General features: G+C 44.8%; 2 protein-coding genes across 2 annotated transcripts; both read left to right on the top strand.

The window, feature by feature from the left end:
- Window positions 1–528: 528 nt before the first annotated feature.
- LOC118426432 (hybrid PKS-NRPS synthetase pynA-like) lies at window positions 529–13,617 on the top strand. The gene is made up of 5 exons (XM_035835809.1): window positions 529–632; window positions 4,353–4,502; window positions 5,112–11,932; window positions 12,175–12,259; window positions 12,926–13,617. The coding sequence occupies exons 2-5, from the start codon at window positions 4,397–4,399 to the stop codon at window positions 13,192–13,194; spliced, it is 7,281 nt and encodes a 2,426-aa protein (XP_035691702.1). The 5' UTR covers window positions 529–632; window positions 4,353–4,396; the 3' UTR covers window positions 13,195–13,617.
- Window positions 13,618–16,421: 2,804 nt separating this feature from the next.
- LOC118426220 lies at window positions 16,422–23,851 on the top strand. Its single transcript, XM_035835486.1, has 7 exons — window positions 16,422–16,554; window positions 20,762–20,919; window positions 21,470–21,604; window positions 21,925–22,056; window positions 22,358–22,468; window positions 22,964–23,150; window positions 23,339–23,851. The coding sequence occupies exons 1-7, from the start codon at window positions 16,422–16,424 to the stop codon at window positions 23,470–23,472; spliced, it is 990 nt and encodes a 329-aa protein (XP_035691379.1). The 3' UTR covers window positions 23,473–23,851.
- The last annotated feature ends 1,873 nt before the right edge of the window (window positions 23,852–25,724 follow it).

Raw genomic sequence — 25,724 nt, 5'->3', positions numbered from 1 at the left:
TAAAGTAAGAAAATATTGGTGTATATGGCGTTTCTAAACCACGTAGAAACTAGAAAGATTGATAACGCCTCTATAGTCTTACAGTTACAGACCATTGCAGGCATTGGGTATTATGTACAGATATCTTTCCTTTCTGAGCATTTGTTCTGAACGCCCGTTGTATATGCATAGACTTGAACTAGGCTATGCACGTGGACTAAGCTAAGTTATTGGCTGTTGATTCAACATTGACCCTGGTAATATGATATGTGGTCATTGTTCTAATGGCGTTGCTTTTTGTTTGGGACAAGTGGACAAGCTGGGTATGAGCCAAATCCCGTTCCTTCCTGGAAGAAACTTGAGCTTAGTAAACACCTTTGTTATGTCGAGGTTGTTATGAAGTTATGTAACAATACAGAGGTGATATGTAGGTTTGTTTTTCATGCGGACTACGAGGAAACTCTGCGAGAAAAACACGCTCCTTCGTATTTTTCAACCAATAGTGGCCCGAGATGATCAAAAACATGTTGCAAGTTGATATCTTGTTTTCGACATTTGTGTCGAGCCTTTTGTCGTGAGATAGTATAAAAAGAGCGCAGAGAAACACTCTCCAATACTCTGTGACCGATCTGCTTCAAGAAGTACGCTCAAAGGTAAGCCGCTTCTTTAAAAGAAAACGTGGTAGATGGTAAGGCATAAGTAACTTAATGTAGTGGAAATGCTTATAAGATCAATGTATTTTGGACAGGAGCAACTCTTACCGATAAAGCGTTATCCCGCTGAATTACAAATTGCGCGAGGAAATTGTTTGCCCTAACTCTGCGAATTTGTGCCAATTTTCAATTGCGGTCACATTGGCGCATTTGCAAGTGTTGCCAATGAATTAGCGAACGTTCAGGAAGTATATTTTCTAAATGCATCAAAAATAGATTTGCAAAATGAAGCATGTTTACCTATGGTACTTAACGTAGCATTGGTAAGATATTATAAGATATACAAACTGCACGAGATTTTGTGCCCATCGCGATTTGTGCTTTTTTTTATTGGAAAGTTGAAACAAATGACAACTCCAGTCGACAAATTGCACCGATTTGCGCCGTTTTGCGCCACTGGACAATTTACCGCAGTTTATTTACTTACCCGTCTGTGCATTTGCGACCACGACCCCCAACCCCACCCCAAGCTATACCCACCCTGCGGCCTATAATTTTCCCAGAATCTAGAATTTTCTTTGTAGAGTAATTGTCAATGTTCTATTATAGTTCTACGAAAGGTAAGTGGTTATTCGTCTGTGCGTTACAGGGATAGATGTCAACTTTAGTTCTAGTTCTTTGAAGAGGAAGTTACTTCAAGGAATAGAAAGAAGGTGTGTCATACCTCCTTTGTCCGAGGACAAGACTTCAATTATTCTTTCACGCGAGAGGCTAAATGAGCCGGAATGCCGTCTGAATGAATTCTTGTATATTCCTGGGTATTTCTAGTGCATTCTTGGAATTCTGACTGCATCAATATTCCAGATATTCGTGCCTAATCTTGTGGCCGTCGTCGTTTCTTGTTTGAAACTTTCAAGGTGCGATTGAGGAGAAAAGTGTATTGTAACAGAATTCACCTTAAGCTTGCCGTTCGATATTTCTCCCCTTCAAATTAGCCGGAATGTGTTCTTGAGTTTGTCATCCTCAGATTCGGTGATTGTTTTAGATATTCTATTGCTTCATTTCTGGCTTTTAGACAGAGTGTATAGAAAAGGGAGTTTCAAAAATCGGTCGCTAGGACATTTTCCTAGAAAGCTAACACATCTTGCTAACTATTAAGCCAACTGTATTAAGACCTATCATCCCAAGGTCTCCTTTAAGGATTAGTTGTTAGTGTCTTTGTTTTGCGGGATTATTCAAGCTACTTCGGATGGGAGAACTTTTGCAGGATTTGGGCCTTGGTCTGAGTAAAGCAGTTTGTGAGCTATTATTGTTGCCTGACGGCAGGGGTAGAGGTGGGGTTTGTCGGATAAGGTCACTGAACACAAAAATTCTCTCCAAGTTGTACGTAAAAATCTTGACAGAATCACAAAGATTCACGCGTGTCCGACAGTAAAGAGGGAAATTGTATAGTAGTTTAAAGGAATGTATCACATCTGATACCTTATGGTAGAAGATAAATTAATGTTTGTCGAGTCGGTGTAGATTTACACCTGAATGTTGTTGCGTGCACTGCCTTTACTTCCGGGTGGGCAGGTTACATTTCACTTGGCCGTTGTTTTTACCGGTGTGACAGCGTTCTCGCCCCCCCGTGATCTCGCCCCCCCGTGATCTCCCCCGGGGCGAAATCACTAGCGATCTCGCCCTCCCCGGCTAGTGATCTCGCCCCCCTACCTCGCCCCCCTTTAGCGATTTCGCCCCCCCCCCCCAAAAAAACGGGTTTACATGACATTTTAGAAGTTGATTGGTATAAATCACAAAATGTAGTTTCAGAATGATATAAGTACACGAGTTTGATACATAACTCCATTCATAGTATCAATATTAACGTAATTACATGGTAACAAGATAGTTGAACTTGTTTCAGACAAGGAGGGTTTGGTCCCTTGTATTCCCATTATTGCATATACCTGAGTCTTGACATAAGATGTATTTCATTGTATTCACCTGTCCTCAAGCAACCTATATATCTCCAATATGAAGTCTCTACAATGAAGTGACCACAAAAGAACTATGTAATGTCTTTATTAATTATGCAAATATTAGGTATTAATTAGAATAACGCACATTTTGGTATATGCACCTGGCCAAGGGATATCTTCACCTCCAACATGACTGTCTTTTCTAGTATTTAGGAACTGATGCATTTACCCGTGTTTCTTAAGACAGGTACTTTACCAGTGTTTGTGTAGCATTTAGCAACAGCTATATCAACTTGCGCGTAGATAGTGTTTATAATGAGAAACTATTATTCACGTGTGTTTTTGTTAGTGCTTTGGAACTGTTTCCAGCACAACAAAGAAAACACCGTGACAAATTGAAAACATATAGCTGACGTATTCCGTACCATAGACGGTGTTGATTCATACGTTCGCAGTAGCACTGTTTTATGCCACCTCAGCTGCAAAAATTGTCTTTTTTCATTTCAATGTCATGTTTGCACCGAACAATATAATATCGACTTTCGAGGTATAACATCTTACGGTACGGTAATAAGGTGCCATATAGGTACCAGGTAACACACCATATACGTTACTCCCCAGGTGCAGTATAGTACCAGGTGAAAACGCTAAAGGGAGGCGAAAACGCCAGTGATCTCGCCCCCCCGGGGGGGGGGGGGGGGGCGAGATCGCCGGGGGGGGCGAGATCGCTGTCACACCGGTACTTAATTGCGTCTCTACCAGGTTGACTACGTCCTCTGACGTCTTCACTTAAGCTAAGGGCACAACCCGCCGTACGTGCAATTTGTCCCTATGTTTTTTTTTCTTTTTGAGGCCACGTCCGCCACGTATTTCTGAAAACGTTCAGGCTGTACAGGGCGGGCGCGTCGCCCGTCCTGGCACGTGCGGGGCGAATCCGCAGCCCGATGGCGGACAAAATTCTGCCTGCACGTAAGGTTCTACGGCGTGTCTGCGTGCTCCAAAATCCGTCGGATTCTCTACGAGTTCGTACGGAGGCGGTACTTGCCACTTACGGATCCCAAAAGATTGCCCGCGCTTTGGCACGTAGACAGCACGTATTTGCACGTACGGCGGGTTGTGCCCTTAGCTTTACTTACCATTATGCATTATCCTTGTGACAGTGTTGGTCCACTTAGTGACGGGTCCCTTTTTATGTTTTGATAGTTGTTTTTGATTATAAGTAATATTTAGGCCACTGAGTGTCAGACAGTGAGCTGACAGATTCAGTTTACTCTACAGTCTTGATCTTCCTTGTACTTGGTCTATTTCGCGTGGGTGTAGCATCTGTAACTCATGTGTAGCTTTAAGGTTTTATATTCATACGTTCTGTATCTTATATGTTTTCGTTCTCAAATTTTACTTTCTGCACGTTGTTGGCGTTACTTTTATGTGAGGGGGGGGGGGACTTGTAAAGGTAGTTCGAACCGGTTTTGCCCTCCCAATCACTTTGTGATGAATTCAAGTAGATAAACAAATACCAGTAATTAGTTGATATAGTTTGCCAATCTAAAATGTATGATCACTTTGGACTTTGGTTAACCATTGAATATATGTTATACTCCCGTTTACAATATTGCTCTGTTATTTTTTTATCGAAATCTTTTTTTTTCACTTGGTTGACTGTCTTGTTTTCGCCGGAGTCCAAGGGCGGTGCCATGTTGGAACTTGACGTCACACAGGCGCCATCTTGTTTTCTATGAATGGCTATTTCTGTCCACAGGTCGTCATTGGTGAAACGACAGTCTTGACAGAAGGACGAGCACCATGCCTCCTGAACCCAAAGGCCGTGCAGTCATGCACGACACCTGCCAACAGCCCGGCGAACTGCACGAGACTGATTACAACCTCCCCATAGCTGTCGTCGGAATCGGTGAGTCCCCCTTTCACACGCACTCTTTTAAAACAGAGAAACGTAACACGTCTTTTGTCCTCATTTGTGTGTCATTAAGTGTCCCATTCAAACTGTGAGCGTTACCGCACATTTCATCACGATACTTTCAATGCCCCCCCTGGCGGCGGGGCAACGCACGACATGTCGACAGTATCAACTTTCTCCACTTCTAGCCCCTATTATAAATAGCAAACCATATGGCCGCCCGACCTTATCCCGACCATATCTTTAAGTTAGCTGATGATAGAATTTGTAGAAATCGTCGGTAAAGTCATATTCTACTCGGATAAACTGGGGCTACAATCGGACGATTCCAGGCATCTTCCAACCCAGCACCGACCTAGGTTGGGGCTGGTCGGGATCAAAGTCGTAGTGCATTCCTTCTTGTTCCACTTACTGTCATTATGAGAAGTTTTACTGGTCATTCAATTTCATTGTGTCCGTGCCATTTCTCTATGGTTATTGCTCGGAAACTTTCGTTGCAGCAGTTTTGCTTAACGATAATCATACCGCATTCGTTAAAAATGGATCGAAACTATAATAGTCTACACTGTAAAAAAGTCACTTGTAAGTTCGTACCCTCCCCAGGTTGTCGGATGCCCGGCGGTACCACCAGCCCCTCTAAGTTTTGGGACGTCATCAGCGAAGGACGAAACGTCATCACGGAGGTTCCAGCGGAGCGATGGTCCCTCGACGTGTACCACAGCACCGACCCGCACCAGCCAGGCACCCACGTCACGCGCAGGGCCGGCTTTGTGGACGACATCGACATGTTCGACCACACCTTCTTCAAGATCTCGCCTCGTGAGGCCGCCATGATGGACCCCCAGCAGCGCCACCTGCTGGAAGTGACGTACGAGGCGTTTGAAGATGCAGGTATCACGCCTGAGAGTGTGTCTGAGTCGTGTGGTGTGTTTGTGGGAATAGGCATGATGGACTACGCTTTGAACATGGCCGATGACAAACACCTTTTCAACTCGTATGCAAACACAGGTGTTGCGCACAGCGTGGCCGCCAACAGAATCTCCTATGCCTTCAATCTAAAGGGCCCGAGCCTTGCCGTAGACACGGCGTGCGCGGCGTCCATGACAGCCCTACACTTAGGGTGTTCCTCCTTGAGGAACAAAGAATGCAGCGTCGCCATCGTCGAGGGAGCCAACGTGCTCCTGATGCCGGAGGTAACGGTGGCGTTCAGCGCCATGGGGGTGCTGTCACCTGACGGATTCAGCTGTCCGTTTGACGCATCTGCCAACGGCTACGTCCGCAGTGAAGGGTTCGGCGCCATCTTGTTGAAGCCTCTCAGCGACGCCATACGGGACAGAGATCACGTGTACAGCGTCATCAGGGGGAGTGCTATATCCGATAACGGCTTCAGTCAGAGCATCACCATGCCGTCCTCCGGTGAACAGGAGAAGCTGATGAGGACAACCTACGCCCGCTTCGGAGTCCCTCTCTCAAGCGTCATGTACGTCGAGGCGCACGGAACAAGCACGCCCGTCGGGGATCCTGCGGAGGCTGAAGCCATTGGTAAAACCTTCGGTAGACGTCCAGCCTCTCCACTGAAGATTGGGTCTGCCAAGAGCAATTTTGGGCACATGGAGTGCGCAGCAGGCATGGTGGGTGTCATCAAGACTGCGCTGATGCTGGACAGGCGAGCCCTCTGTCCCTCCGTCAACTACACCAAGCCGAGCCCCAAAGCCGACTTTGACGAGCTCGGCATCTCAGTGCAAACTGAGGTGGAAACCTTTCCTGACAACAAGAAGGTGACCCTCGGCGTCAACAGTTTTGGATTTGGAGGAGCCCTGGCTCATGTGATCATGGAAGAGAACAGCGCTAAAAAGTCGGTACGTCAGTCCTACAACAAGAGGGGATGGCAGTTTGGACCAAGTGATCAAGAAGGTGACTTCATCATTCTGCCGCTCAGCGGAAAGTCTCCGGACGCCCTCAGGGACCTTTCCGCCAAGTGGCTGACGTACAAAGATGAGAAGGATGCCATCAACGTTTCCTCGTGGGTAGCCACGCGCAGAAACCACTATCAAAACAGACTGGCCGTCGTGACCAATTCTGGCGCCAAGACCAGAGAGGGCCTGCAGGGTTACGTCAACAAGATGGCTGCCGATGATGTCATCACTGGAACAGCACAGAGTTCCCGCCCAAAAGTTTGCTTCGTCTTCCCCGGTCAAGGGCAACAGTGGGACGACATGGGGAGGAAGCTGTATCAGATGGAGCCTGTGTTCATGGATACAGTTGATACATGTGACCGGATCTTCGCACGAGTCAGTGGATGGTCCCTCTTACAGAAGACCGGGCTGTTCACTTCAAGCGACGGCACCGCAGAGCTCACCCTGGATGACATGATTGTCTCCCAACCCGCCATACTCTTCACCCAGCTGGGCTTGTTTGCTTTGCTGAAGCATTGGGGCGTTTCTCCCGATGTGATCGTCGGGCATAGTCTGGGAGAGGTCGCAGCAGCCTATGCCAGTGGTGGTCTGACTTTAGAGGAAACCATCCAGGCTATCCATATCAGAAGCACCAAACAAGCCAAACTACAGGGAACCGGGAGCATGGCGGCCATGCGCGCATCAAAGGCGGAGGCTGAGGTGCTCATTGCCAAGTGCGAGGGCGTGAAAGTAGCATGCGACAACTCACCTACATCTGTCACCATCGCAGGGTCAACAGACGCCATTGCTACACTTCAAGATCAAAATCCAACAAAGGTAAAGATGCTGCGCGTCTCCTGTGCGTTCCACACCGACCACATGGACCCAATCAAAGATGAGTTTCTCGAAGCGATGTCTTCCATACAGGCGAACGGAAAAGGGCAAGATCGCGCACCTATGTACTCAACGGTGACAGGATGCGACTACACTGGGAAGTTTGACGGTCAGTATTGGTGGGGAAACATCAGAGGTCAGGTCAAGTTCACTTCAGCCATTCAAGCCATCATCCAGAACCACAATCCTGGCGTTTTCGTCGAGCTTGGCGCCTCCGCTACGCTGTTGTCTTCAGTCAACCAGACACTCAAGCACGAAAACTGTCCCATGAAAGTCACCGTACCGTGCGGACAGCGCCAGCAAAACGACCACAAGTGCATGCTGCGTGCCTTGGCCACCCTGTACGTGAATGGGGTGGACATAGACTGGACAAACGCCACCCAGGACGCTGCTGAATGGTCACCGGTTCCCACATACGCCTGGCAGCACCAGCGGCATTGGCAAGAAGCAGAATCCTCGCAGAAAAGGAGGCTGGGTCTGGAGGACCGCAGTTTCAAGGGGCAGAATGGCAACATCACCCTGGAAAAGTTCCCCTTCCTTGCAGACCACGTGGTGAACGAAAGTGTCGTGTTCCCAGGGGCGGGATACATTGAGTACATGGTGCAGATGGCCGTGGATAGCTCTGAGAACCCGGCACTGGAGAACATCCAGTTCAAACAAGTCCTGGTTTGGCCAGAAGGCAGCGACGTCAACAAAAGCAAAGCCTCGGTCCAACTGACATACACCAAGGAGGGAGGAAAGATAGAGGTTGCCACAGACAGACTGCACGCGGGCTGCCTTGTCACTAAGCAAGAAGATGCTAGGACAGAGGGCGGACTGGACACCACACCTTCGGAAGACATGAAAACAGTGACAAGTGAAACATTTTACCAGCGATTCAGTGAGTTGGGATTGCTGTACGGCTCTGAGTTCCAGGTCGTGAGTGAGGCGTTTGTGGGTGACTGGGAAGCCATCGGGTTCCTGAAGCCAGCCACAGATGCACAGCAAAGGGTCCAAACAACAACCATGGACGGATGCTTCCAGGTTGCCCTCTCTGCCATTGGTCCAAGCTCGACTCTGTATCTTCCAACAGAGATCGCCACATTCAAGATGTACGTGCCCTCTCTGCCGCTCGGGGAGCCCATGGTAGCTCACGCCACGGTTGTTTCCCGTACCAGCATGTCATTCCATGCTAACATAACACTGGCGACTACCCAGGGCAAGATCCTTGCACAAATCGACGGATTTGAAGCGACAAATGTTTCAGGCATCAAGACAGACGTAAACACAGACAGCTGTCTGTATGAAACAACATGGCAACCTGTCACCTCTCCTCTGCCACCAACAAGTATCTTCTGCGACCTGTTCAAAGAGGACCGTCTACAGGAGCAGTACGGGGACGACATGGAGATGATTGAGACAGCAGAGAGAGCCCTACCTAAGCTGAAACGTCTGGCGGTGTCCTACATTCAACACGCACTGGACTCTGTCCCCGAAAATGAGGTCAACCCAAGGAACAAGCGGTACGTACAGAGGCTCAGAACCATCGTCGATGCTGCAGGCAAAGAAAAGGACGACTCGAAGTCGCTTGATGACATCCACAAGAGCATGGAGGAGGTGCGAAAAGAGGTCCCGGCGATGGAGCAGGAGTTCAGCATGCTGCGGCGGCTCGGGGACATGTTACCGACCAGTCTTCGTGACCCTTCCGCTGCCCTGCCGATTCTCTTTGCCGCCGACTGCCTGGCCGAATACTTCATGGACTCCCTTACAACAAGGATGTACTACCGCGCTTGTGCAGATGCCATGGAGCAAGCTGTGAAGGCCGCACTTCAGCGTAAACAAACCCTTCGGATTCTCGAAGTCGGAGGTCGCATGGGTGGACTGGCGCGCTACCTACTGAAGCCTCTCAAAAGCCAAGGAGACGCGGGACACATTGAGTACGTCTTCACTGATCTGAACACCACGTTCTTTTCACATGCCAGCCAAGTCCTTGAAGACTACACCTTTGTCAAGTACCAACAGCTAGACATCGAAGCAGCGGTGGAGCCACAGGACTTCGTTCCTGGTACGTTTGACGTCGTCCTCTGTATGGATACCCTTCACTCGGCGGTGGACGCGATGGAAGGCCTGAACAACATGCAGAGTCTTCTCTGTCCTGGTGGCTGGCTCGTCATGATGGAACCGACAAATGCTTTCCACATGTGCGAGCTGGTATTTGGGTCGCTGGAGCTCTGTTGGGTGTATGACGATGACTACAGGACGGACAACTGTTGGCTGTCACGAGAAGGATGGAGCAAGCTTTTCGCAGATGGAGGGATGAGCGATGTTGTGAGCGTTTCTTCGCCACAAGAGTTCTTCCATTCCATCATCATTGGAAGAAAGCCAATGCCATCGCGCGCAGTCCCTGCTGTAGCGCATAACGCTGACAGCCAGCAGTGGCTCCTCGTGGGCGATTCTACCAGCCCTCTTACCAGTGCTATCCAGAGGATGCTACCCAATGACGCCATGGTGCATCCCGTCGGTGACAGGATCGACATCCCCAGCCAAGGCCCTCCGCTGAAAGTCGTGTACGTCTGGACAGGAGAGGACAAGTCCCTGGAATTCACACGCACGTTGACCAAAGCCCTGTACCAGGCTTCTGCGAGAGTTGAGAACATGTGGGTTTTCACAGTAGGCGGTAGCGTTGAGTGTGCGAGTCCCACGTCATCCCTCCCTGCGGGCTTCTTCCGCGTTGTCAACAATGAGATCAGAGACCTTCCCATCTACACGGTAGATTTGCCATCAGAAGTTCTTAACGGGTTGACAGGCGTTGTTGAGACCCTTCTCAAGTCCGACCCACCGGCGGAGAGGGAGCTCGCGATCCGTAACAATGAAGTGCTGGTTCCAAGGCTACTGAAAACGTCCATCTCAGAGAGCATCATCACATCTCCTTCTGGTAACTGGGCTCTGGATATCGCTCCCGGGAAGACGGGAACATTGGACGACATGGCGTTCTACGAGCAAGTGTCCGTGTCACTGTCACCCAAACAAGTCAAAATCAAAGTCCACGCGGCAGGCTTGAACTTCAAGGATGTGATGATGTCTCTCGGGCTTCTGGAAGGTCTCAACTTGCAAACACAGTTTGGCCTGGAGTGTGCAGGCACAGTCGTGGAGGTGGGCGATGACGTGGATAATATCAAAGTTGGAGATGAGGTCATTGCCTTCGGCGATCACTGCTTCGCGTCGCACGTCATCTGTGAGGAACACTTCGTCATGGCCAAGCCTGCACACATCAGCTGGACGGATGCAGCTGGGTTTGGTGTGGTCTATCTCACCGCGTACTACGCCTTGATCGAGAGAGCCCGGCTCCGGGAAGGACAGACGGTGCTGATCCACTCTGCCTGTGGTGGGGTGGGACAAGCGGCAATACAAGTGGCAGGCATGGTTGGGGCCCGTGTGTTCTGCACCGCTGGAACAGACGAGAAGCGCACCTACCTTCGACAGATGGGGATAATACATGTCTCCGACTCCAGGTCAACCCAGTTCTACCGTGACGTCATGGAGTGGACGGATGGTCAGGGAGTAGACGTAGTCCTCAACTCCCTGTACGGTGATCTGCAAACTGAGACTATGAAGTGTCTCAAGCCTGGCGGCACCTTCTGTGAAATCGGGAAACGCTCGATGCTGGAAAGCGTTGGGATGAACATGGGCCTGCTGTTGAACAACAAGGCTTTCTTCTCCGTTCAGATAGACCTGTTGATGAAGGAAAGACCAAAGTACGTCCAACAGATGATGGAGACAATCGTCTCTCTTCTGGAGACGGGTCGAGTTGGTGTCGTGCCGACGACAGTGAAAACCATCGACGACTACAAGGAGACGTTCCGATGGACGTCGAAGGGTCAACATATCGGAAAGGTCGTCTTTGAAGTACCCGACAAGTTTGAACCGGAGAGCCTGGTGCCTTCACCGTACACCCTCGAGGCAGATGGTAGCTACGTCATTACCGGCGGGTTCGGAGGAATCGGACAGGCTTTGGCACGTTGGGTGGTAGACCGGGGAGCAAAGCACATCGCTCTCCTGTCGAGACGTGGATGCAGAACGGCAGAAAATCGCCACACAGTCGAGTACATGGAGTCCAAAGGAGCCAAGGTGTACACGTATGAAGTCGACGTGTCAGACAAGACAGCACTGAGGAATGTGCTGAATCATCTCAGAGCCGACACCTCGGTCCCTGCACTGAATGGTATCTTCCACCTGGCCGCTGTCATTGATGACGCCAATGTGTTGGACGTGACGGACAGTCAGCTGGAAAAGTCCCTGGCGGCGAAGGCGTGGGGAGCCCTCCATCTGCACGAGCTGACACAGGAGGATGACCTCGACATCTTCTTCCTGCTGTCCTCCGCAGCTGCCACGTGGGGAAACCCGGACCAGTGCGGGTACGTGGCCGCCAACAGTGTCCTGGACGCCCTGGCTGAACACCGACATCGGCAAGGTCTCCCGGCACTGTCTGTACAACTTGGGGCCGTCAGAGGCGTGGGGGTCTTGGAGGGGAACACGAAAGCAGCCAAAATCGTCAAAGGGAAGGGGTTGCTGAGTCTGCACGTTGAAGAGGTGCTGCAGATGCTGCCGCGACTGTTGAAGGCCAGAGACACCCCCATGGTCACCCTCGCAAACATGGTACGTTTAACATCAAATATATCATTACCGTTACTAAACTGAATAGCGTGTTATGAAATGTGCTGGTGACAATGAAATCTTTCATAACGTTACAGTTGTTTTACATAAAAAAAGGTTCTTTTCCACATCATGATGTATATTTTCATTATTTCGAAATGGTCATTATTTTGAACCAAGCCTCAAACTGTTGATATTTCCTTGCTAACTTTTCTGTCATTTTCTGTATCCACTTGTCTGTGCAGGACTGGAACAAGTGCCTGCAGTTTTCGTATCCAACCAGCATGAAGTTCAGGCATCTTGCAAGTGGAAACAACAAGACAAAATCTGGTAGGTTCCTCTTTCATCATGTTAAAATGTAGGACTTCTTCTACTTGATTTAAACAATCACGACATGCCAGGTTGATAAACATATGCACAAAACGTAATCTGATCTGTAAACATCAAGGATTCGCAAACCAACCGTTAAGCATTACTTTTATGAAAAAGGCACTACACTAAATTTGATCTTTAAACACATGTGTAAAGGATTCGTTAACCAACCGTTAAGCACCACTTTTATGAAAAAGGCACTACACGAAATTTGATCTGTAAACACATGTGTAAAGGATTCGTAAACCAACCGTTAAGCACCACTTTTATGAAAAAGGCACTACACGAAATTTGATCTTTAAACACATGTGTAAAGGATTCGTTAACCAACCGTTAAGCACCACTTTTATGAAAAAGGCACTACACGAAATTTGATCTGTAAACACATGTGTAAAGGATTCGTAAACCAACCGTTAAGCACCACTTTTATGAAAAAGCCACTACACAAAATCTAATCTTTAAAAACATGTGTAAAGGATTCGTAACCAGTCGTTAAACACCACTTTTATAAAGCTCAATAACATGCTTTACGGCAGGCTTAAATATTGCTTTTTGTGCAGTGATGACACATTCATAAGAATGGAAAGGTTTCTAAATACGATTTTCGTCCCTTTTTGCCACCAGCTGACACTGACCTGAACGAAGACGACCTCCGTGAGCGAGTACTGGAGCAGCTGGGACAAATCCTCTGCATGCCTGCGGACCAGATAGACCCAGACCAGCCCATGATCAACTACGGCGTGGACTCCCTCATGGCCGTGGATGTCGTCAACTGGATGAACAAGAACTTCGACCTCAGCGTGTCCCAACTGGACATCCTGGGCGGCATGACTACGTCCACCATGGTGGGGAAAGCTGTAGTTGGGGAGGTAGCGCTTCCTTTGTGTAAGTAGGTTAGGAGAAAGTATTGCTGTGGACTGACGTACTAAGAAAATTTTGTATTGGTTTTCTTTGAAGTGTCATTCTTTGAATAACTTTTATCAGTAAGCTTGAATGTCATGGACAGCTTTTGGTTTACACATTTTTAAATGTATATTTGTGGTTGTGGTTTTCATATGACGAAGATAGGAACAATGTGGCAACAGAACAACAAGACAACTTTTCCAGTAAACTTAAATGTTTTGGAGATCTTTTGGTTTTAGAAATAATTGCAGACTTGGGGGAAAGCTGTAGTTGGGGAGGTAGCGCTTCCTTTATGTGAGTAAGTTACTATAAGAGAAAGCATTATTGTGGACTACCGTACTCAGAAAATGTTTGTATTGTTATTCTTTTGAAGTATCATTCATTTGAATGACTTTTATCAGTATGCTTGAATGCTGTAGAGAGCTTTTGGTTTTCACATTTTAGAATGTATATTTTGTGGTTGTGGTTTTCATATGGCGAAGATAGGAATAATGTGGCAACAGAACAACGGGACGACTTTACCAGTAAACTTATATGTTGTGGAGATCGGTTCTACAAATATTTGCAGATTTGTGGCTGTGGTTTTCATATTTTTATATTACAAAGGGAGGAACAGAATGGCAACACAACAGTTAGGAGCTTTAGCTTGTGAGGGGTGGTTCGAACTTATGTATCTGTGAATGGGTTATGTTCTGTCATAAGAATGAATCAGTTTTATAAATGATGTAGAGAATCTTGTTGTATAACACAGTTACAGGTTCGATAGTTCTAAAGGATGCATGTTTTTACAAGACTTTGTGTATCAAGTTTTAATGTCACCTTTAATCGTTTTTTATACGATATCAGATATGTTCATAAACTTTTATGGTGATATTGCATACATAACTCTTTCAGCTCAGTCACCTGAGTCTTAATTCAGATAATCATTTAAAGAACTTTGTTAACTTTAGCATTACAAAAGTAGTCGAACTTTGTTAGGCCCTCTACAGCTGTTGATGCCCCAAAGTAAATACAATGATTTTAACGTAATATCAAAGTATATCAATGTAAATACTACAGTACCATGTTTACAACAGTTTCTGATATCTAAACATTCGCTAATGTATTTACTTATTTGCGCACGTGAAATATACTAGGTCAACCATAAGTACACCTCAAGTTGAATCTGCCTAAAGTGTCACATAATGTAGATTATAAAGACTGATGTGAGTTATTTGTAATCATGAACATTCGTTCGATGCAGTGTTATACATTATATCTGTCTGAATACATTATTTCACTCGTACTAATGTATAAGCTTGGATATTGGTTATCGATTAAACAGTTGCTTGAATGTATTATTTCACTCGGATTTTAAGGCGGTGTTGTTTGGTGGAGTGTAAAAACTTATTTGTGTAATTATTTGTGATCTTGACCATTCTTTCTATCTAGTGTTATACTTTATATCTGAATACATTATTTTACTCGTACTAATAATAATATGTAAGCTTGGATATTGGTTATCAATCATTTGTTTGAATGTATTATTTCACTCGGATTTTAAGGCGGTGTTTATTTATCTTGTTGTTTGGTGGAGTGCACAAACTAAATGGGTGGTGTTTCCCATTTCACAAGGCAGTCTTCATGATCATATGATCAAAGTCTGACAAAATGTAATGCTGTTTTAAGCAAATTATTCATGATTTCAAATGTGTTATTTGGTGTGAGGAATAAAAGTGTGTAAAGATATTTCTTTTGTTGGATTATTATGAGTAATGTTCTTTCTTTTAATGTGAGAAATGAATACAAAACCCTTTATGAAAAGTGTAAAATTCATTCCCTTTTCTCTCCCTAAAACCCACAACATTATGTCCAAAACACACAGCCTTATGTCCTACATGTAAGTAGTAAGTAAAACCCACAACATAGGGTAGTTCATACGGATAAAAACTGAAGATATTTACAATGCCCGACATTAAAAATATCCATAAGGCCGCAGCAAGTAGGTTGTATGGATGAAATCCACGCGCTCATTAATTTTCGCCTGATTTCAGAAAAAAAAGAGATTTTTTTTCAGGGATGGTCAGATAGACCAAAATAGGTTGTGTTGTAACCTCATAATTGTATGTAGAATTGACACGAGTGAGAGGTAGCCTTGACTGTAGTTGCAGAAGTGAAACTTGCTGGATAGTTGCGACGATGAATAAATCCATATACTGATTAACAAACGCCTTCTGTAAAAGGGCAATGTTATTATAACTAAAGGTAGAATCGCGTTTCCTTGTCGTGTGTATTCATGACGCCAGGTGCCTAAAACAATCGGAAGGCGCTCCCACCGCACTTGTGTCAAGCTTGCAATTGCGTCACTGCGGGGTTCGAAAGATACTCAACGAATTTCAGAGATAAAGAACGAATTTTCTTTCTTTTTGTGTATTTTGTCGTCTTCTAAGTCACACTTTTACGTATTACGCAATATCTAAATCATAAAAAAATCGGAGAAGATACCAAAACAGTGACGCAGTGAACGAACCCCGCAGTGACGCAAGCTTGACACAAGTGCGGTGGGAGCGCACCTTAACGCAGACACCTGAATTAAAGATGGGCGGGTCTTCATTGTGCTTCTTGGAAGAAGAAAGAACTGGCAGTGTAAAATCAAGTATAATTTGACGGCAGCCAGATGATCTCCTTGAGCTTTACTGTATGATCTTAGTTTCTGGTATCTTTTAATTTGTTTCATGAATATGCATCCTGCAAATGTACCAAGTTACCTCCATCAAGAACGAATAGTTCTGCTCTTATTTCTGACCAAGTACAGGATTCCCGTCCCAAATGCAAGACAAAACGATGTGAATCTTTACATCATTGGGGGAGGGGGTGGGGTGGGGGGCAAATCAGGTGCTCTCACTGAAAGATAAAGCATTGATGCCCCTTGACATTTTCATTTGGGTGTGTGGATGACGTAATGGTGGTACAGAAATGGACGTGAATATTCATGAATTCTCGGTACAGGAAATTATGGACGTGTAGATTTTACTACGAACTTCGTGTTTGATACCTCTGTCGACGAAGGAATTTCTTCTATGTTTTTGAAACAGAGAAAAAGGTTTTCGACCATAGATATAAAATACAAGCCGATGTTGATCCTATTCAGACAGGGCTTTTATGGTCAATTTGGGACGAGGCCTACCCCTTCGCCCCTTCCAACTTCAGAACACGAGAACAAGCTTTCAAGATCGCCATGCTGCCTCCTATTCTGGGCCTGCAGTCCCTGGCCGGACCAGAGGTGGCGCGCAGTTGTGCAAGGTACACCGCCCTGCGCATCGTTCCCGAAAATGCCACCAACGTGGGAATGCAATCAGCACAGAACAAGAGTCTGAAAACTCAAACCTGCATGAAATATTTTGTTTTGTGATGGTGCGTACTGTGTTGTGGGGTTGATATGGTTTGATGCTAAATAGTGAGATCCAAAACTATACCTTTCATTTTTATTTCCTATTGTTACACCTACACGTGGCACATATCCCAAAATGTGTATACATTGTATAATGGTTGATTCCATACAGAGGTGACAGGAATGGTCACAGTTGCACTCTTTCTACTAGTTGTTGATCTTTGCAGCCATCAGCTTCACCTTTTACATGCTCTGCTGGGACATATCCCTTATGTGTATATAGTGATTCACCCCGCACACCCGCTCATAAATTGCACCCAGCTGACTTGCTATCAACTAGGACCACTCTACTAACTAAAGGTCCAAAAGTGGTGTAAATATTTAAAAAAAAAACGAACTACAAAACAGCAGCAAACTTCTAATGCGCGCTATAGCACAATGGCTCACACATTCTATCCCCATAGCAAAGGAAATCGCAATCCATTCAGAGATTCGAAAGATATCGGTACGGAATCACAAAGATCCCTACCAGAATCAAGACCTGCTTTTTTCAAGCAGGTAACTATTCTCATATTTTGGTTAGTGCCATGATCGGATCTGTAAATGGGTTGTATAATCTAGACATCACAACACAAAATGACGGTTCAACTACGTTGCGTCAGCATTGATAAATGGAAGTTTGCTTTTGTGATTTCTTTATTCTTTTGCTTGAATAAACATGGCATAACATAAACATCTTTGTGAGACGTCGTGCTTAGTCCTGTGGTAAGGATTGATCACATAGTGCATGTAGTAAACGCCATATCTTCATATCCTGTAGCATTTTCTACCTCTGATGACTTTTTGCATGATCCAAATATCTATCAGCCTGAGATTATTTTCTCAGCGGTAAAACGTATCACATATCTACATACGTAGTACTACCGCGTAGTAGTACTGTAAATGCAGAAGTGTTCGCGATGGATTAAAGTTCGCGGTTTTCGCGGCGACCACTTCACCGCGAACTTAAAACCACTGCGAAAAGTCCTTTTTCCCGCAACCTTGAAATTAAATCCCCGCGAACTTAAATGCAGACCTCCATACATCTATTGTGTAGTCTTCTGTGAAAGAGCTCTTTCATGGCAAGGTTTAACCCCGTTGACCTATAATTGTGTTGTTTTTTTTACCAAATATCGTTTCCTTGTCGCGTTTCCTTGTGGCACCAGGTGCCTAAAACAATGCCGACACAGACACCTGGATTGAAGATGGGCGGGACTTCACTTTGACGATTGGAAGAGGACGTGACTAGCCGGTAGACTCCCACGTGACTGAGTTGGCCTACAGCCAGATTGGCTGAAGTCTAGATCTACGAACTACATAAACTTACTGTCTAATATTTTGAATCGTCTCAAACGCATATATCCTTTTCATATTTCACTGGCCAAATATCTTGTTTACCTTCGTAATGGTTCTGTTTTTCTATTAAAGTTTCTGACTGAGAGAAACAACAAGAGTGCTAACCACCTGTTGGTCAACTAAAACTCCGCTGGAGTTATATTGTCAGGGCAGGAGAGGGAGATCAAAACCATCTTGAAGTTGCCCCAATCAAACACATATATGCCACTATCTTGTTCACCTCCTTTGTGAACAATACAGTTTTGCTGCGTTCTCTGACTAGGAGAAACAACAAAAGTACCAACCACCTGTAAGACTAGTCCGGTTGTTATGTTATAGTGGTTTGGGGGAAGGGGGGTGGGGGGAGATGGTTTTGGGGAAGGGGGGGATTTCAAGAGCTCAGCTCATTTCCCTTCCACGTTTGTGAATGATGCACAATATTGTCACAACAGAATAACACCGGAAACACAAGTACAAGCGCGTGTCTATCCATTTGTCGATGTCTACACTTTACCGCACAATTTGCGATAAAAACAAAACAAATGGTTGGGAAGACAAAACAGGTAACACTACACTACTCCAAGATATCTTCCCTATAGAACCGAGAGTCCCATGTCTTTAATACGTCTATCTAGCGAAAATGTATCCTTTAAATATGCCCTACTGACCAACGTCCAAGGTTACCTCTGTCTACTGGATCCGGAGTTCTACTCTATTTTTGAGTCAGAGAAATTGTTCACAAACCTCATATGCAGGACAAATCTATGTTTATCATCATGGGGTGGTGGAGGGGTGGGGGTATAGAGTAGCTGCTCTCAGTGCAGTGAAAATTGACCCCCTTGGCATTTACTATGGGTGTGGACTAGTTTGTGAATGATGTCATAGTGCCATAACATGTGCCAGCTAACAGGATGGCACACACGTTTCTTGTGTGGCAACCGGCCACTTATTTGACTGATTCAGTAGACTAAGTGTAGTATTACCTACAGTCACTCACTCACTCACTCACTCACTCACTCACTCACTCACTCACTCACTCACTCACTCACTCACTCACTCACTCACTCACTCACTCACTCACTCACTCACTCAATCACGCACCTACACACTGACACACTCAGTCACTCCCACATTCACTCACCCACTCACTCACACTCACTTACTCACTAACACACTATCACACTCAATCAGTCACTCACTCACGCATTCAGACACTCACTCAAGTACTCACTCACGCACGCACTCACGCACTCTCACTCACACACTCAAACATTCACTCACTCACTCACTCACTCACTCACACACACAAACTCACGCACTCACTCTCTCACTAACTCACAGAAATGTGAGGATGATATCCACGAAAAGACCGAGATAGTTAGCAGTGTAGTTGTTACAAAGTCGTTAAAAATGTAGAATGGAAGTTTAGGTTGATTCTGAGTTCAATACATTTTAGCGTGTTTGTGGGTACCGGCGCTGCACACTTCCAAATACGACCCCCTCTACTCCAACAGTCCTGCTGCCTGTAAATTCTCCGAATCTGAAAAGTTCTCTGTAGCAGAGGGTTGAATGTCCTGTGGCTCTTACGTTTATTAGTTCTTAGAAGGGTAAGTAATTTTTCTTTTGTGTAGAAATAGATTTGAATATTCATGAGTTCTGAAAGATAAAGCATTGATGCCCCTTGACATTTCCATTTGGGTGACTGTGTGATGTAATGGTGTAATTTCTACATCGGAACCCACATATAATCTACATTCTGTAAAGATTTAGACAATATACATTCAGACTCCATGAGAGGTATCCTTATTGCCTCCTACGGTGTTGAAAAGTTAGTATTTCCTCAAGTCTTACCATTCGAGATGCCCAATAGGAAGGCAAAGCTAATCTCAATTACATGTAACGCGGTGGGGATAAATGATGGCCAGAATATCAAACTAGACTTAAATCTTAGCAAAAAATATAAAGAATGGAGGGCGATATGGTGATTCTAAGTTAAATACATTTTTGGACAGACGCAACTCTCGCCCACAGGAAGGTAGTTGGGGTGCGCTCGTGACCCCCACCCCACCCTCCAGACTTCAATTGTAACGTACGTCGTACGAGTACGGATTCTCGGAATCTTGAAACTTCTCGGCAGAGGATGGGACAATGACCCATGAATGGCTCCTCCTTGTTATTAGGTCTTGCGTAAGTAATTTATGGTTTGTGTCATGTTACAGAAATAGATTTGAATATTCATGAGTTCTCGGTACAGGAACTATTAACCTGGATAAAGAACCAGTCAAACTGACAGCCTGTGCACACTGGGCCAGACTTCTACAGCGTGCAGAGGTATCGTTGGATCTGGTGGATTCTTTGTAACTTCTGACGCAGAGATCATTCAGCATTAGGTATAGTGTTTGTTGTAAATATATCTAGGTTTTACGTTTCATGTTCGCGTGTTTCGCTGTGAACTCTTCACTACGAACTTTTTCGCTCTGTCTTCTGTCAGCTAAACCCCCTTGTACTGTCTAAGGCTAAGCGCTACATGTGCGTACTTAACATTGTAGTTCTGCAATAGTTCTGCAATAAGATGTGTTTGAAGAGACTGTTCTATACCCTTGTCGAGTCACTCGGAGGTGATTTCCGACTGACTGTCCTCAAAGGCACCGGTGTGTCCATTACCGTAACATTGTGTGACTATAGCGCTACCGCGAACACTCCATTTTCTTCTTACTGCGAAATCAAATCGCCGCAAACTTTAAATGCACTTAGTCTCTGTGAGGCACATTTCGCATTAAAGTATGGGTTTATGGTTGTTTTTTCTAACACAGAGTTATCGACAATGACGTCATGCGACGAGAAGAAGGATTTGTCCCACACCGAGCCATCAACAATGGCGAGCAGTGAGGAGAAAAAGGAGCCGCCGCCTCCGACTTATACCGAGCGGCCGCTTGGTGGAGTCTTCCCGGACGAGATTGCGAAAATCAAGGTGAGTGTCACCGTATCAAACTTTTTTTTTTTTTTATTTACTTAGAGGTCACCGCAAAACAAGGCTCATGGAGCCACTCAAGCGTTTTGGGTTACATTACTGAATTGTGAAGAGAGATGTTTGTTTACCCTTAATTTGAACAGTTTCAGGCTGTACCCTGTGGGGAAGCAAGTCCGTGGAAGCTTATTCCATAGCGATGTTGTTCTAGGAAAAAAGCTCTGAGCGTGGAACTTCCTCCTGTTAGGTGGATTGTGTAGGAAAAACTACACACATGTTACGGTTGACACTGTAGGAATAAAACCAGACGTTGTACAATAGTGTTGTATAGTCACATAGAAAAATATATGCTTAAGAGACAATGCTATTCAACAAAATCTCTTTCTCTGACGAACTGCAGTACTGTGTGCAAACGCTAAGGGACAAAATGTCGGTATATATTCTTGAATTATTGCCCTATGGCCAACAATGACTTCTTTATACTAAATTCTATACCATGTTTATTTACCCCCACCACCTCTCCTCCCATACCTTTACCTTTCCCCTACTACAGAAAGAGGCCCGAGTAGCAAACCCGCAGCGGCGGAGGAAGATCGTGATCGGCGTGATCTGTGCTGTGCTGGGGATACTACTTTTGTTGGGGCTGATCAAACTGGGACTGCATCTTTCAAAGGACCCAGTCGTCAAGGTAAGTGCATATATTGTCTGCATGTTGGCTTGAGAACTAGAGCCATCATGTTTCAAAGAACATCAGAGCTTGTAGACGAAAATACCCTTCTTAGTTCAGTCCTTCAGTGAGTGGGAAGGAGGAATTATCCTCTTTCTTATCGTAGCAAATAGTGCCACTGTCTCCTCTATTTTGTTTCGCAAAGTATACGAAGATAAAACTTTAAGCTAACGATGAAATATACACGTGCAGTTGACGTTATTCTGACTAGCTTAATTGAAAGGCACCAATAAATCAAAGGTTTGGGTTGTCTGACGTTGTTAAATTTACTTTTGGCTCAGCGGAACCTAAAGTTCCGTGATGGAAACAAGCTGTACTGGGAGACCGTCGAGACCGACGAAGACGAGGGTACCGACACCTTCTACACCGAGGGTGAAAACGGCGCAGCGGCGGTCATGTTCGACCACAACAAGGTGAACAATTTTATCTCATATTAGTCTAAGAATATTCCGCTTCCAATCGTTTTACATGTTTCCTTATATGTTTGCTTCGAAATACGTCCATGCACTTTTTCATGACATAGATATCTTTTAGCCTGACTAAAACCTCGCTCCTCCGGCCGACCCTACAATTGCCGCCGCCCTAGTGAAGGGTCATTAACCCCAGCCTAGATTGTGTAAACACAGGCTAGATATGGTTGTGTCCCAACAAACGTTTGACATGGAAATACCGCATTGAATTAGTCTTTTCTGACATACTGATGTTTTGTAAAAGGACCTGAAGGCTTACAAGTTCTCTGGGCGAGACATCTGCTACATCGTGCCCGAAGACGAAGGAGAAGACGAGAAAGCAAAAGAAGCTGCAAAGGAACTGGAGAACAAAGAGGTATGTCTTTGGCAAAATATTCGTTGGTATTTCGTGAAGATCGAAGACGAACGTCACTTTGTTATGGAATGTTCTCGATATAATGACAAACGCACAGAGCTGTTCAAATTACTTTCCGCTTGCTCTAAAGAATTTGCTACTCTTTGTTCGATAGGTAAACTCAACTACATTTTAGGAGGCGATAATCCACACTGTGTACAAGTAGGCAAATATATCCACGAATGTTTATACCATAGAACCAATAGTGTAAATGGCAAGCTAGACCCTACATGTATATGTTGATTTATTCATACCTATAGATATCCATATATGTATATTTAGTTGTACTGTTAGTAGCTGTTATACATGTAGACCTTCCGAAAGTCGCTGTACCTTTGTCGTGTCTCAATAAAGAACATAAAAGGAAAAATATATGTTAATGACCAAGTTGATAACGTTGAAAAATCTGTATACATAGAGAGAATTTCATAGCTAACCGTTGATTTTTTTGTTTAGGAGGGGTCCACCCAAGCCTCCAAGAAGGGTGGGCGCCGGAAGATGTCCCTGGACGAGTCCCGTACAGACACCCTTGAGTTGAGTGAAGCGATGCGGCTCTTCTGCGGCGACCTGAAGCCCCGCTGGGCCACCATCGAACTGCCGGACAGCGAGGAGGCAACCGGGGGTATTGTGCTGATCCTTCCCGGTAAGTTTAGTAGAATCATATCAAATTGATTTTTATTCAATTCAGAAAGTAATTGTAAAGTCTATATCATTGATTTTTATTTATAGCATGCTTTACACAATGTAGGGAAGCATTGTAGATTTATTGTATCAACATGCCCCCAGGAATCTGCGTTTGTACTCATGCTCCCTTGGTGTTGTTCCTTACAGGTTCGCCAGGTGGCGCCTCTGAGACGCAGAGCCGCGTGAGGCGTGGATGGCTCTGGGGACGCCGTCGCAGCAACAGGCGCTGGCACGTGTCAGGCCATTGTTGCTGGGGAGTCAGCATCACCTGGACTTTCTAAAGTCTGTCAATAAAAACCGAGCATAGTAACAAAAGCAATGCTCTGAGACAACTACAAGTAGTTTGCCGCAAACTTTCATTGCGAAGCTGTAGATTTACTTTGTGCAATCTAAATTTAAATTGTTACACATGCACAACGGTCGAATGTAAGATTAAGTTCATGAAACGGGGAAAGAGCGACGATGGCTGTGTACTAGTACTAATGACAACATGTACGTCTTTGATATTGTTAGTTTGTCACAGTGGCGTTTCTTGATTAAAAACTATATGCAGGAGCATTGGTGTTCATGAGGTATGCTAACAGATTTTTTTGTTTGTTTAATAGTGCTTATGATTGCTACAAACTTTTTAAGCCAGGAATAAAATTTTATTATGGCTGACTTGTTCTTGCACGTTTTTTTTGGCGTCTGTTTTACTCATCACTGCATCCCTTCCCTGCCAACAATTAATTAGGAACATGAAAACGCAACTGAACATCCCATATAAACGAACTAATGAACAAACTAATGGACAGAATAATTAATTGATTAACTATTTCATTCATTAGTTTGTTCATTAGTTTGTTTATCAATTGATCAATTATCAATTTTAGGAATCAAGGAAAAGCGAAAGAAGGAAAAGTAGTGAAGTAAAGGGGAGAAAGGAAGGAAGAAAGAAAGAAGGAAAGGAAAGAAGGAAGGAAGTGAAGTAAAGGAAAGAAGGAAGCGAAGGAAGGAAGGAAGAAGGCGGCAAGGAAGCGAAGGAAAGGAAGGAAGTGAAGGAAGGAAGAAGTGAAGGAAGCGAAAGAAAGGTGGGAAGCGAAGAAAAGGAAGGAAGCAAAGAAACGAAAAGGAAGGAAGGGAGGACGTAGGGAGGGGAGGAAGCGAACTTCAAGGAAGGAAGGAAGGCATTCCCCGTGACGTGTGTCGATAATGCAAGTGTGATAACAGTTTTCCAACGATGTCGGCAGGGCGGCTATCACGTGTTTTGGTTAACAGATAGCAGGTTATTATATTAACCCAGATATATATGTAAGATACATGTGAAAGATCACAACATTGTCGTTCTTACCAATATTAAAAATGAGAATGTAAACAGTCAAGAATATTTCTAAAGCTGTCTACCATGACCCCCTACCCAACGACCTGGAGGTCAAGAGACTAATGTTGGTGATAGGTAGGTAGGCACAGCTGCAGCTTACAACAGAATGGTTCAGAATGACATAATTAACAAACTTATATGGCTTTTAAGAATGTTTGGAAAAAAGACAGAGGAAAAGTAAATATGCATTTCTTTATGATAGCGCCCTTGTAACCTACCTACAGCACGCCATGGGCCAGCATCTTAAATCACCGATAGGTCCTCAGAGTTACGAAGCGGGCTAGGATGTTGTACGGACTGCAAATACTATAAATTAAGGGTTTAACAAAATCTATAGGGGGCCAAAATAACCAAACACAGTATAACTTTTATGAACACTTGGTATTTTGAAAACCCATACACCTAGCTTTATATTTTGATATATTGCTTGTTGACGAAAACTGTAACCAATCGGGAAAAAATGACCATATATAGGGTATATTGGACCAGGGGATTTGACCAATTAGTCATCACATTAGCATAAATAACGAACAGTTAATTATAAATGTCACATCAAGATTTGTTATACATGAAAGATATATGAAAACAACAGTTACTGTAGTTTAGCAAAAAAAATCTGAAAATCCAAGTGTTAGCAATTTTTTTGTAAAATATGCCACCCCAGTCTATATAGGGTTAAATTAATTCACGAAGAGGGCCGAATGGACCCCCCACCCCCACCCCGGTATCCCGGTAAGATTTTCTAGAAAACAATAACAATGCTCTTTCTGTACATATAGTAGTTTTTGCCTATCGGATTATATTTCTTTCGAGAATTTTGATTCACTGTCTTCCAAAAGCACACACTACATCACTCTGTTTTACAACTATTTATACTTATTTAAGTTATGAGTGGTTGGAAAACTATGTTATCTTGCATGAAATAGCATTTCTGCTTTTTATTTTCCACTAAAAATCCCTATCTTGAGCTCCGAGACCATATGGCCTCAGTAACCAACCGAAATGCAAAGACTGCAGCACACGATACCAGACCAGGAGCCTAACTGAATTAGAAGGTCAAGGTGCTATCCCGGGCTACGTTTTTACAACAAAGGAAAATCTGTAGGAGGCCGGAAAAACAACTTTTATAGGCACCTGGTATGTCTAGAAGCCCATAACGTGTGACTTTATATG

The sequence above is a fragment of the Branchiostoma floridae genome, chromosome 11, assembly GCF_000003815.2.
Source record: "Branchiostoma floridae strain S238N-H82 chromosome 11, Bfl_VNyyK, whole genome shotgun sequence".
NCBI lineage: Eukaryota > Metazoa > Chordata > Leptocardii > Amphioxiformes > Branchiostomatidae > Branchiostoma > Branchiostoma floridae.
The sequence above is the reverse complement of the archived record's forward strand: the minus strand, read 5'-3'. Positions and strand labels throughout refer to the sequence as shown.

Coding starts and splice junctions, on each gene's coding strand:
- LOC118426220 (XM_035835486.1), top strand. CDS start 16,422: ATGCTGCCTCCTATTCTGGGCCTGCAGTCCCTGGCCGGACCAGAGGTG. Junction 21,605..21,924: donor CAAAGGACCCAGTCGTCAAG/GTAAGTGCATAT, acceptor CTTTTGGCTCAG/CGGAACCTAAAGTTCCGTGA. Junction 23,151..23,338: donor TATTGTGCTGATCCTTCCCG/GTAAGTTTAGTA, acceptor TGTTCCTTACAG/GTTCGCCAGGTGGCGCCTCT.
- LOC118426432 (XM_035835809.1), top strand. CDS start 4,397: ATGCCTCCTGAACCCAAAGGCCGTGCAGTCATGCACGACACCTGCCAA. Junction 4,503..5,111: donor CATAGCTGTCGTCGGAATCG/GTGAGTCCCCCT, acceptor TACCCTCCCCAG/GTTGTCGGATGCCCGGCGGT. Junction 12,260..12,925: donor AAACAACAAGACAAAATCTG/GTAGGTTCCTCT, acceptor TTTTGCCACCAG/CTGACACTGACCTGAACGAA.